We start from the raw sequence: 12,535 nt of genomic DNA on the forward strand, positions 1-12,535 counted from the left end.
TAAATACTATTAAATAAAAAAAGATTGATTTTGATTGGAAAAATCAATCATTGGAAAACACTGTAAAAGGCATGGATCGCTACCGGACGTTTTTTTTTTTTAACTTTTGCAAAAATATAAAAAGAGGAAAAGGAAGTTTGAAAAATAGTCTAGACTTTTTTCCATTGAGTAACCGTCGGATATATCCCATATACTGCAGTCGCCACAATTGTTAAGTTTCTGTGTCACATGTCTATCATTACAAAACCAACTAATCACATTATGGTTGCAGTAGGATGGGTGATTAACAATCATTCCCGAGTAACATCCTATCCTGTTGTTGGTTTGCTTGCATGATAAAATTCCACATGCCTTACTGATGACATTCGACCTGGAATGCATTGACTTTAAAACAAATCTACAGTATTAACATTTCCTTAGAAGTTAAAACTGTGAAGCTTTGAGTGAATATACACAAACATCCAAACAGTGAATGGGATCAGAGTGGTTAAATTGATAATTTGAATTGGTCTTTTAGAGGAAAGTACACATGCGCATGAAGATACTTAATTGCCGGGGCTACTTAATCCCCTATTACATGTGCTATTACTGTGGCCTATGTGCCCACAACCGGCCTAGAACTAACTAATGCTGAACAGGTCCCCGCTATGTTCTCAGCCGTAAAGTAAACTGGGGTGACCCCAACTCACGTGGGCGGTTTAAAGTAAGGGTCCTCACAAGGTAAACAGGGTCAATCCTACACAAGGAAAAGCATGTGACGCCTCAGTCACACAAGTCACCTGGGATAGAGAGAGAGAGAGAAAACCCACCAGCCCATCGAACTTAATGGGGCTGTAGTGTTTCTGACATCAGTTTGTTTAGGCAAACTTTTGATTTGCTATGAAAGCAAAGCAACCCTCACCCCATATGTGTGTGTGTGTGTGTGTGTGTGTGTGTGTGTGTGTGTGTGTGTGTGTGTGTGTGTGTCTGTTATGTGTGTTTGGGATAAATGCACGTGTGTAGTATATATATATATATATATATATATATATATATATATATATATATATGTAATCATACACACATACATATTTTTCATAAACCAGTTATTCTTATTCCTCAATAATAAACTCATCTCCGATGCCATAGTTTTCAAGTTTCCTTATATTTATCAAAAGTGTATGCATAGCCATGTACACATGCATCATAGTGCATGTAGTAGTCCATCAAGTAGTAGTCCATCCTTTACCGACACAGTGAAGGTTTGTTCGACCCGTCAAAACCTGACTCATCAAGTCATTCTGACAGAATGAACGGCGGCGTGTCTGTGGAGACCACGTGGGCCAGGAGGGGATCCCGAGCACGTCAGCGCAGACATGAAATGACACTGCCCCACAGTGGCTGTTGTGAAACTCCACGATATTACACAACGAATTAGACAAAAAAACAACGATTAAAGGCATGATTAAAGCGATATCACCTATTTAGCATTTTGCTTGCAATCAACTTCCCTACGATGCAAAATGTAATCTAGAAAATGTTGTGTCCGCGGCCCTGCGTCAACATGTATTTAAGGCGGCGGCTGGAGGCTGAAAACACGTTTTAAAGATCGAATTTGCCAACTCTTTTTAATATATTGATATTACAGGCCTATAATAGAGCACCTAGTCGGGGTTTGTATGTTTTTTCCATTGTTAGTTTCATAAGATACCGTTGTTAACATACCGGAAGTGTCTCACGTACCTGCATCGCGTTCCTATTGGCCAGACCCAGTGGCCAATAGCAGTCCCCTACCAGCGGAGGTTCACAGACAGGCTCAGTTTATACTTCTATTCGGTTCAAGACGTTACGCTTCGGCTATAAAGTAATTTTCATCTTCATATTCAAATAATCTGATTCTAACACATCCCTAGTCTGTGTTTAAGTTGCAATGTTTTGCTTTGCAAAGATCGAAGCGGGTATTAAACTGTTGACTTGAGCACGCAGCAACACAGCCGGCTGGTGCATCTGCGCCTTATTGACGCATGGTTAAATATGCTTGCTAACATCCCCTTAGGAACTTAAACAAAAATAATTAAATTGTACATATATACAAATATATATAAAATAAAATATGAAAAAAAATCTACTTATAAATTAAATTACATTAAAATACAGTTTTTTATCGACAGTTTTTCTCATTGTCCATAAGAACAAAAACAGTTGGATCCATCCTACAACAATAAGTAGTTCCATATTTTTTTATTAACGGTTTGCAGAAATGTGAGTGTACAAATATAGTAGATATAAAGTCTTTAACACCTAAAGCGGTTTGTTTGATTCATGACTCATGATTGGAAACAGCTTACTATTGCCTGTGGCCTAACTCGAGGGAAATATCTAAATTGTGCAACTACTGTATGTCAAAAGCCAACCCCCCCCCTAACCACCCAACCAAACCTCTCCCCCTTTCCCCACCCCGTCCAGACAACACGGTACAACCCGGTAAGACACGGTGGAGACTACAACCAACAGCTTGCCCCGCTCAGTCACTTCCTGTCTGTCGGCCTCAAGGCTCAGTTAAGGTTCCACATCGACGCAACGCAATGACCACGCAGACGCTTCAACGCAGACGTGACCCAGTTATGGTTCTGCGTCGGGTTTGAGTGAGCGGACCAATCACTGCCCTTGCTGCTGCGTCGCCTCGAAGCAAGGTTACAATTTTAGGGAGGCGTAACGGGTCCGTAAACCCCCTTGCGGTTGCGTCGACGTGGAACCATAACTCGGCCTTAATCCTCCTTCCTCAGGAGCCAGGTGGGGGCCGCCCCCCCACCCCCCGACCCCACGAAGAAGCTCCACCACCAGGGCTTCTCCGCCCGCCGCTCCTGCCGCCGCGCCGCCAGCGCCGCCGCCGTGTAGCGCTCAAAGTGGTTATAGGGGTCGAAGCGCTCGTAGTCGTCCTGCTCGCTGTAGTAGCCGCCGCCGCCGCCCTCCTCCTCCGCCCTCACCACCACCACCACCTCCTCCTCCTCCACCCGGTTGAGGGCGGTGGCGTTGGGCTCCAGCGCGGTCTTCGTCAGGACGAAGTCCACCCGGCCCGCGTGGGGCATGCCCGGCGGGAGACGGACCCTCTTGATGGCGCGGGTGTAGCCCGCGGCGGTGGCGGTCAGGATGTGGACCCCGGGGGCCAGTAGGCGCCAGTAGTCCCCCTGCTCGGCTGGGGGTCCGGGGGGGAGGGGGGGAGAGGGTGCTAGGTTACTGTCCGCATGCTAAGGGTTAGCTAATCCGAATCCCGCGATACAGCCCCACTGCTCACAAAGAATAAACGACTGAATCACGTGTCGCCCTGACGGAGGGAGATGACCTCAACAACTACGTCTACATTTAGCAGAACGCTTTTATCCAAAGCGACTTACAATAGGTACATTTCTCAGAAGAAAGAGAAACGACGATGCATCGCTGTCGGTACAGTGAGGATGTTCATAGAACCGAGTGCCAAGCGCTTACAATCGCTAGCTTAACCCGTTCCCCGTACACAACAAAGATAGCTAGGATAAGACGCTACACAATGCTACGTACTACTTTTAAGTGCAAGGATGTAGGACATACAATAAGTGCGTACATTAAGTGCCAGGACGTACAACATACATACAATAAGTGCGCACATTAAGTACCAGGACGTACAACATACAATAATTGCGCAAGGGGGATGTGGGGGGTAAGGGGGGAAGCTATGCATGAGTCTAGGGAGGTGATCTCTAAACTCCAGGACCTCCCCTCCCCTTCAAACAGAAACGGGATGGAGAACTACAGCATGCGGCCATTCATCAGCGTCAGGGCTAGTGAGCAGAGCGTTACCTGTGGTGACATCATGTCTCACGCCCCGGACCGATACCCGGGCCCCTTTGATGCCGTTGCCCCCCTCGTCCTTCACCAGGCCCTTGACGCCCCGATGGGCCTGGGGGACACACGCATATCGTTTACAGGGCTGGCTCCAACAGGGCCCACCTGGTGGGAAGTGGCTGAACGCGTTGTTTCTGTGGAGCGTCTGATGTGCATTATTAAAATGCAAGACCAATTTGTGTGTTTCGTTGTGTTGTATTGTTTGTGTTGTTTTTCTGGGATGGGTAAGGCAGCAGTAGCAGTGTGAGCCGATGGATTTGAAGACATGTTTGCAAAACGACCTCATATGTATAAAAAAACAAACGGTAGCGAACAGTATTGTTTCGATGGACTAACCCTGTAATTTCAATGACAAAAGAAAAAGTAGAAAACCACATTAAAATCTTATTCCTACCCCTTCCAAAAAGGAAATGAACGCCTCCTGGTTTTCGTGCCAGGCGTTTTCCATATCCTCTTCAGCAGGGAATTTATCACAGCCCAGATTCACCGCCACCTCATAACAGTTTGTGTGGAGATAGCTGAAGTCTTGCATACCTGACAAAACCAAGAGCAATCTGTTTTCTAATCCAAAGTTATTCTTCAATATTTCCTGGTTCAACTGTTACTCGAACTTTCGATACCCCTCCATGTTAACATGTTATCAAGTTTACGCAAGACTTCATGCAGTTCAGTTCAAACTTGGCTCCGATGAGAAACATTTACATTTTAAACGATCCAAGGGAGCCCTCTAGTGGCAGCACGTGGACATGCATCCTCTATCGCATATCCTAGTTGTATGTAACGTGGTTGTTTTCTCTTACTTCCCGCAAAACTGGACACCTGCGCTCCATTGATGATTCCGTTCTTACTGGCGCGAGACGACCCGCACCATGCCTGATCGCGGCCCATGGTGGGATGAGAATCTGCATACGTTCTCGCGATAATCTTGAACACCTGGAAAAGGGAACCAGCGGCTGGTCATGCTGATTATACACCTGCGCTCGAGTCGAAATTTATAAAAATAGGCCCACAGCCAGGATCTAAGAACCGTCTCCAAACATAAATTCCAATAACTGCAAAATGACCTTGTTATCACTTCTAACAGGTTTATTCTATCGTCATTGAACTATAATTCTAGTGTTATAGGTTTTTAAACAGATACACATGCATCAACAAAGAATCTGTGCCCGCATTGACCCCAAACAAAGATGATATAAGCCTAGATGTGTTATATTATTAACAACTTCAGGGGTGTAGCTAGACATTCTAAAAGGTAATCAATCCAAATCTAAACCAATAATCACTCACAATCACAATTTCAAACGTATGCACTCACAATTTAAATCACATATTTACACTCTAATATTTCCCATGAAGCGACGTGAAGAGGAGAGTTTCCTGTGTGAGCATTAACCAATGACCTTTGGCCTTTCACCCCTCACCTTCTCGTCCGGCGTGGGGGAGAACAGCTTGTGCTGCTGGGGTGTTTGGAGAGGTCGTAAGGGTAGGCCACCACCAGGTCCCCGCCGTGGAGATTAGCCCCCAGCATGAAGGGGACGGACCGTGCCCACTTCATGACCGCGTACGTCTCCGGGGCGACCTGGAGTCATGGCAACAGGGGATGACGCGTTGGAGTACACATCCAAACCACGGACGGTTGAAATCAGCTATTAGGGAAATAATGAGTGATGAGGATGTAAAAAAGTAATACCTAGTCTAACAAATCAGCCTTTAGATTCATATCTAAAGGTGGCAAGCAAGCTCAGGTCTGAGGGAATGAGGCATTTCACTTTTTTTCCCCGCTTAAAATTTGTTTAGACCAATCATGTGGCTCGGGGCGGGATCTGTAGACACGCATTACACAGAATGGGTAAATATAAGGACATATAAAGTCGCTGTGGCAATGGTAAGAGTGTCAGTGTATAACGCCAGTGTATCACACAACGATCAGATAAGTGGGATCGGTAATGAGGTTATGAATATGGATATATGGATGATGCTCTATGCTGTACCTTACCAAACCAGTAACAGTCTGGTTTGGTATAGGTTATGTGTATGGATATATGGATGATGCTCTATACTGTACCAGTAACAGTCTGGTTTAGTATAGGTTATGTACATGGAAATATGGATGATGCTCTATGCTGTACCTTACCAAACCAGTAACAGTCTGGTTTTGGTAGAGGTTATGAATATGGATATATGGATGATGCTCTATACTGTACCTTACCAAACCAGTAAAAGTCTGGGATGGCAATGTGGTCGGTCCGATAGGTCCGTAGTCTGCGGCGGCGGTAGACGATGGAGGCCAGATCCGGAAAGTTCCGGTTCAGATCGATGCCCTGAGCGTTGGTCCTGCCGACGTTCCTGGCCCTGTACTTCCTGCCCTGAGTCCAGAGTGGGGTCAGAGGTCAGGCAATGACCGTCATCGGAATATCAGCTGGAGCTGTCGGGAACACCAAGAGAATTAAACAGCAGAGGAAGTCTTGCATTTGATATTCTCTGTGATGTGTGGTGGAAAAATGTGGCAAATATCAGTAGGCTGTGCAGATCCAGTCAGTCTTTACTTTAGCCATATGAAAGAAAAACCTGAATTAAACACCTTCATATTTAACATGTGGATGCAACACTCATACACAACAGCTGTAAATGACCTGTCGTATAACACCTGTACATAAACACTTGTACACAACACCTGTACCCAGCACCCTGTACTACATAAACACCTGTACATAAACACCTGTAAACAACACCTGTACCCAACACCTGTACATAAACACCTGTACACAACACCTGTACCCAACACCCGTACATAAACACCTGTACATAAACACCTGTAAACAACACCTGTACATAAACACCTGTACACAACACCTGTACCCAACACCCGTACATAAACACCTGTACATAAACACCTGTAAACAACACCTGTACATAAACACCTGTACATAAACACCTGTAAACAACACCTGTACATAAACACCTGTACATAAACACCTGTACACAACACCTGTACATAAACACCTGTACACAACACCTGTACATAAACACCTGTAAACAACAACTGTACGCAACACCTGTCTACAACACCTGTAAACAACAACTGTACGCAACACCTGTCTACAACACCTGTAAACAACACCTGTACCCAACATCTGTCTACAACACCTGTACACAACACCTGTCCCCATAAGTAGCCCCCCAGCACCAGCGCCTCCCCCGGGGGCGGCCCACCTCCTCCTCGTCCTCCGCGGCGTCCTGGCCCCCGGCCGCCGCCGCCTCGTAGCCGTCGGGGTTCATGGAGGGCAGCAGGTGGATGCGCGTGGTGTTGACGAGCGCCTGGACCCGCGGGCTGCCCTGCCTGTACTCGTTGCACAGGTCCTGGGCCAGGTAGAGGAGCAGCTGGCGGCCCAGGGCCTCGTCGCCGTGCACGTTGCCCACCAGCCTCACCTCCGGCTCCACTGGAGAGGGGGAAGAGGAGGAGAAGACATCGGTCGGCCCGAGAGCATCATCGCAAGTGGGATTCTGGTCTGGGTTCATTGTGTTCAGATTTTCCAGGAGAAACAAAAGGGAAAAGAAATTGAAGAAAAACATGTACATGAATAATTGAATGTAAAAGGGGGATGTTTGGTCAATTTATGTCTGAAATGTATCATTTGTGGATGCTGTACTTTTAATTTGTGGATGGACTTGGAGAGAGAGTGGGAGAGAGAGTGAGAGAGAGAGAGAGAGAGAGAGAGAGTGGGAGAGAGAGAGAGAGAGACAGAGACAGAGACAGAGAGAGTGGGGAGAGAGAGAGAGAGAGAGAGAGAGAGAGAGAGAGAGAGAGAGAGAGAGAGAGACAGAGACAGAGAGAGAGAGAGAGAGAGAGAGAGAGAGAGAGAGAGAGAGTGAGAGAGAGAGAGAGAGAGAGTGGGAGAGAGAGAGAGAGAGAGAGAGAGAGAGAGAGAGAGAGAGAGAAGAGAGAGAGAGACAGAGAGAGAGAGAGAGAGAGAGAGAGAGAGAGAGAGAGAGAGACAGAGACAGAGACAGAGACAGAGACAGAGAGAGAGAGAGAGAGAGAGAGAGAGAGACAGAGACAGAGACAGAGAGAGAGAGAGAGAGAGAGAGAGAGAGAGAGAGAGAGAGAGAGAGCCGCCGTGAGAGAACGACAGAACGTCACCCAAAAGGAGAACCCAGAACCCAGCGCTACTGTAGTACTCACGCAGCTCGTGCCGGCCGGGGTTGCCGGAGAACTCGATGGCCAGCAGGTCGCGGCCCTCGTAGCTCCGGCCGATGGAGTAGGTGCGGGCGACGTCGGAGCAGCGCTCGGCCGTCTGGGACAGCACGCTGGCCAGCTGGGCCTCCGAGTGGTGGCCGAAGCGGATGGAGCCGAAGGAGGGGTCCTCTACGGGGGGCAGGCCGCCGTAGTAGTCGTCTCCGTCCTGCTCCACTGCATGGGGTCACACCGAGACGGCGGGGGTCAAAGGTCATCTGGAGGCAGCTCACTTTGAAGACAAAATAGAATGAACAACTAACATGGTGTACTATACTTTACCGGTTTCTGAGGACATTGCTTTAGCTTGAGGCAAATGTTTAGCAGAGAATAAAAAGTCAACGAGGTATCATGTAGGTCCCTTCATTACTGTTATATAGTGAAGGAAAGAAAGGCGGCTATATCTGTTTACATTTTACTGCTTTCCCTGAAATCTCATAACTGCCACCTTTAACCGTCAGTGTTTGGACGTGCACTGTGCTTTTTTCTTTTTAAAGCCCCATACAGGCAAGCCCCAACGCAACATGTCTACTTTAAAGTCCTTTACAAACATCTAGTCTTCTGTAACTTCTCTGTTTCTTGGTGTTATTGTGACCTCTATGAGTGGAAAAGAAGGGAAACATCTCTGGCTGCATGGTCCTTTAATAAAGACCAGAAATTAACTATGAAAGGGACTGGACTGGACATTGTTTCCAGACGTCTGAACCAAATAACACAGAATTGAATTTCTTTCATGTGGCACTGGTGCGACAAAATTTGACGAGAAATACCTTCCTTTCCCATATTTGGTTCAGGCCAGATTGTAATCACGCGACGCGATGTTCAAATGACTTCAACGCTGACTCACGGCAGATTAAGAGTCCTTTTCCATCCTCAAGAAAGTGGCAAGCTGGGGTGGACGTGTTCTCAGTGTGAGCCAGCAGAATGCCCTGCGAGGGCCTGGTTCCTGAGAGCTAAACGTTCTGCTTTAAATGATTTATACACCGCCCTGAAGTGCACGCGCATTGGAGGGATGGTCCGAGCATGTCCACTATCTAGGTCAACCGAACAGACCAGGCCTGGAAGGCAGAGGGGAAATATTCACGTTTCAAAACAAATAAAGTGAGTTTATTTTGGAGAGGGGGAGGGAGAGACAGAGAGGGAGAGGGAGAGGGAAAGAGAGGGAGAGAGAAGGAGGGAGAGAGAGAAAGAGAGAGGGAGAGAGAAGAAGAGAGGTAGAGAGAAAGGGAGAGAGAAAAAGAGGGAGAAAGATAGAGCGAGAAAGACGGAGAGGGAGAGAGAGAGAACGAGGAAGAGAACGAGGAGAGAAAGAGGGAGCGAGAGAGAGAGAGAGAGAAAGCGAGAGAGAGAGAGAGAGAGAGAGAGAGAGAGAGAGAGAGAGAGAGAGAGAGAGAGAGAGTTAAGGAGAGCGGGAGAGAGAGAGAGAGAGTTAAGGAGAGCGGGAGAGATAGAGAGAGGGAGAGAGAGAGAGCCTTCGACTCATGTTTCCTCTGAGATGTGCCACACACACAAGTTTGCTAGCCAGACGGTGCTACTAATCCGCCATGCACTGTATAGCTGTACTCAATTATACATTGGCTTGTGTGTGCGTGTGTTTATTCAGTTTACAATTCGATTTTAAACTGAAGACGTTTTTAAACCCCAATAGAATCCAGAGCATATGAGAGTAATATTTAAGTGTTTTGTAAGCAGCTTATGGGACCTTATTATTAACACTATGATGGTGGCCCTTGTTGTCATGGTAACTACGGCCATTGACGCGAGTTTGAAAAAGGTTTAAAGGTACCATGCAAGGTCCGAAATAAAAAATACAAACGGTATTCCTACCTGACAGAATGATCAAATCAAACATTTGCTTCAACATATAACCCAGATAAGTACGTTTTAATTGCCAATGGCTCCAATCTATCCGCCATTGTCACGCGGCGGGCGTCCATTTTGTCCCGCCCTCCTCTTCCTCCTCACCTCGTAGGCCCTCCAGCGGGTCGTAGCAGCCCTCCTCCTCGCTGACGAAGAACCGGTCGCAGTCCAGGAAGTAGGGCCACGCCATGGCGATGGCGTCGAAGGCCGCGGTGCACCTCCGACGCACCGTCTCGCAAACATGGCGGCACGGCTGCATCGGCCGGTCGTGCTCGCAGCGCGGCGTCATCACCGCGCAGCCTAGCATGCGCACGACCGGGCTGCATTGGCCGCCGCCGCCACCAACGCCGCCGCCGCTGCTAAGCAACGTCTCCACCACGCTCATCAGGAGGTACTCTGCGCCAAGCTCCACCTCCTCGCGGGAGGTGTGGCCCAGGGCGTTGGGGAACAGCGTCTCGGTGTAGGGCATGTCCTCGCAGTAGGACAGCCGGATCTCCGTGCATTTGGCTGCCGGGGATTTTTTTTTTTTTATTATGGAATTTCGGTTGATCGCCGCAATACCCGATCGCTGTGGCTAATCCATGAAACGTTTCCACCGAAAAAATCCCCAAATTTCGTTTTTTTCAATTTTATTCAAACTTAAAATTTTAAAATCTTATAATCATTTCTAAAACGAAAGGTTAAAAAAGGTTCATTAAAAAAGATAGATATATATTCGGAAATGTTTCATGGTTTAGACACAGTGATCGTATGGGTAGTAGATAATAAGGTGTGAGTGTTCAGCAGCATATGGGACTTATGTGCAAATGGAAGCCATCTGCTTCCGTTACCGCAGGATGCACAGAGATAGGCCGGGGATCCTAAAATATTCATTTACAACGTCCCCTAAATCTTTCGGCTCGTTGTAACATCTTCAATCAAGCACCAAATAGTTAGATTATCGCTGAAAATTAGGATTTGAATATTTAATCAAAAGCCATTAATCATCTAAAAATATCCCCATGGTGTCCTGCGGTGCTGGACTGGATTCCATTATGTCTGTGACTTGTGATCTCTTTCTAATGGTGAGGAAGAGCATGGCCTGGAACTGAGGTCACGTTAAAGACATTCCACAGCTACACATATGGGATCCTTTAGACTCTCAATTAAGAGTATTCTATTAATCAAGCTAAGAGCAAAAAAACTGTTGTGCAGTGTATTTAGACATCAAAACGTTTGTCTTCTTAGGCTAGATGATTTAAAGACAAAATACTACAGGCCAATTAGTTAGAATTATAATATGATCTTTACTGAATGGACAACTTGCCACAGTTATCTGTTCAATATATCTGAACAATTGGTAAAGGCAAACGGATCTATCAGCAACTTGTTTTAGATTTTAGTCCTCCAAAGGTTGAACTTAAAATACTCACGTCTTCGACCAAGCGGAGACCTGCATCTGCCTGCAGAAAAATCAAGACGGTAGTGAATTACTGGGACCGGCCGCTAGAGGGCGGAGTTGGGCTTCCAGTCGCATCCATCGTGCCTTATCATATCAACCTGATGTTGCGCAAACATTCTAGCAAATTCCTGTCTATCATCAACCTCCAAAATTAACCAAGGGTTTGGATGCATTTTCTTTTATTGAAATGTAACATCTAATTTCATTGATCTTACTAGGATTTGTCACACCTACTTCTAAAGTTCAAAAGTTGACAAGTTTTAAAATAAGTTTTAATAAGGTTTCGTATTTCGTATCTTAAATCAATCTTACAATTTCCAGATATTTTCTAGTTGACCGTAACAGTCCATGGCGTCTCTACGCAGAGGAAAAGTTTAAAATCGTGCTGAACAGTTTCTGCATATGCAGAGCAAACGACACGCTACTTGTGCATTTGTGAAACTGTTAAAACAATTTATAATTTTTACCTAAAAGATAATCTTCGTATTCACATCGGTGTTGTGGGTAGCAGGAGGCGAGTGTGAGCGCTCCGAGCAGAATCAACACGATCTGCCGTCTGCTCCGCGTCTCCGGATCCATTTTGATGTGGCACCTTCCACGCGCGCCCCAACACAACTGCCTGCCTCGCATCTGTAAAACAGCCGAGAGAGAGAGAAAGAGAGGGAGAGAGACAGACAGACACTTTCCCGGAACGGCAAAAGCACATCTCCCGAGAGCCAGTTTATTACACACATTACGGTCATCTATCGAGTTGCACCAGTGAAATAGTTGCTCCACCACAAGAAAGATGCCAACAGGTTGAAACATGTTTTTTTTTAATTCGTTTGAATTAGGAATCGAAATTCATAGCCTGCAGCCTTTCATTCAAATCAAGCATATGGGTGTTTGGACCAAATGGGGCTACAGTTAACCATTAATGTCAGTTAACCAGGAAAATGGCCTTATTCAACCTTTAATGGTTAGGGTGCTGTCATGAGTGCTAAATTAAATGGAAAGAAATAACTTAGGAGTTAAGAGAACGAGATAGATAGACAGACCAAGAGAGACTGGCAGACATACTTGGTCAATGATGCTATTCATTTTCCAATTCCCCTGTCTTTGTGTTTGATTGTAGTCTTATATATAAGACAAAGAAACAG

The 12,535-nt window shown here is 46.2% G+C and overlaps 1 protein-coding gene across 1 annotated transcript; it reads right to left on the minus strand.

Annotated features, from left to right (window-relative positions):
• Positions 1-2,203: 2,203 nt before the first annotated feature.
• On the minus strand, positions 2,204-12,047 carry LOC132475544 (carboxypeptidase Z-like). Its single transcript, XM_060076728.1, is given in 12 exon segments — positions 2,204-3,175; positions 3,817-3,916; positions 4,256-4,395; positions 4,662-4,794; positions 5,283-5,320; positions 5,323-5,440; positions 6,066-6,227; positions 7,075-7,301; positions 8,045-8,272; positions 10,061-10,462; positions 11,368-11,397; positions 11,864-12,047. Coding segments are annotated over 12 exon segments (2,169 nt in total). The 5' UTR covers positions 12,027-12,047; the 3' UTR covers positions 2,204-2,747.
• Between the last annotated feature and the right edge of the window lie 488 nt (positions 12,048-12,535).

Source organism: Gadus macrocephalus, chromosome 17 (assembly GCF_031168955.1).
Source record: "Gadus macrocephalus chromosome 17, ASM3116895v1".
NCBI classification, from domain to species: Eukaryota; Metazoa; Chordata; class Actinopteri; order Gadiformes; family Gadidae; genus Gadus; species Gadus macrocephalus.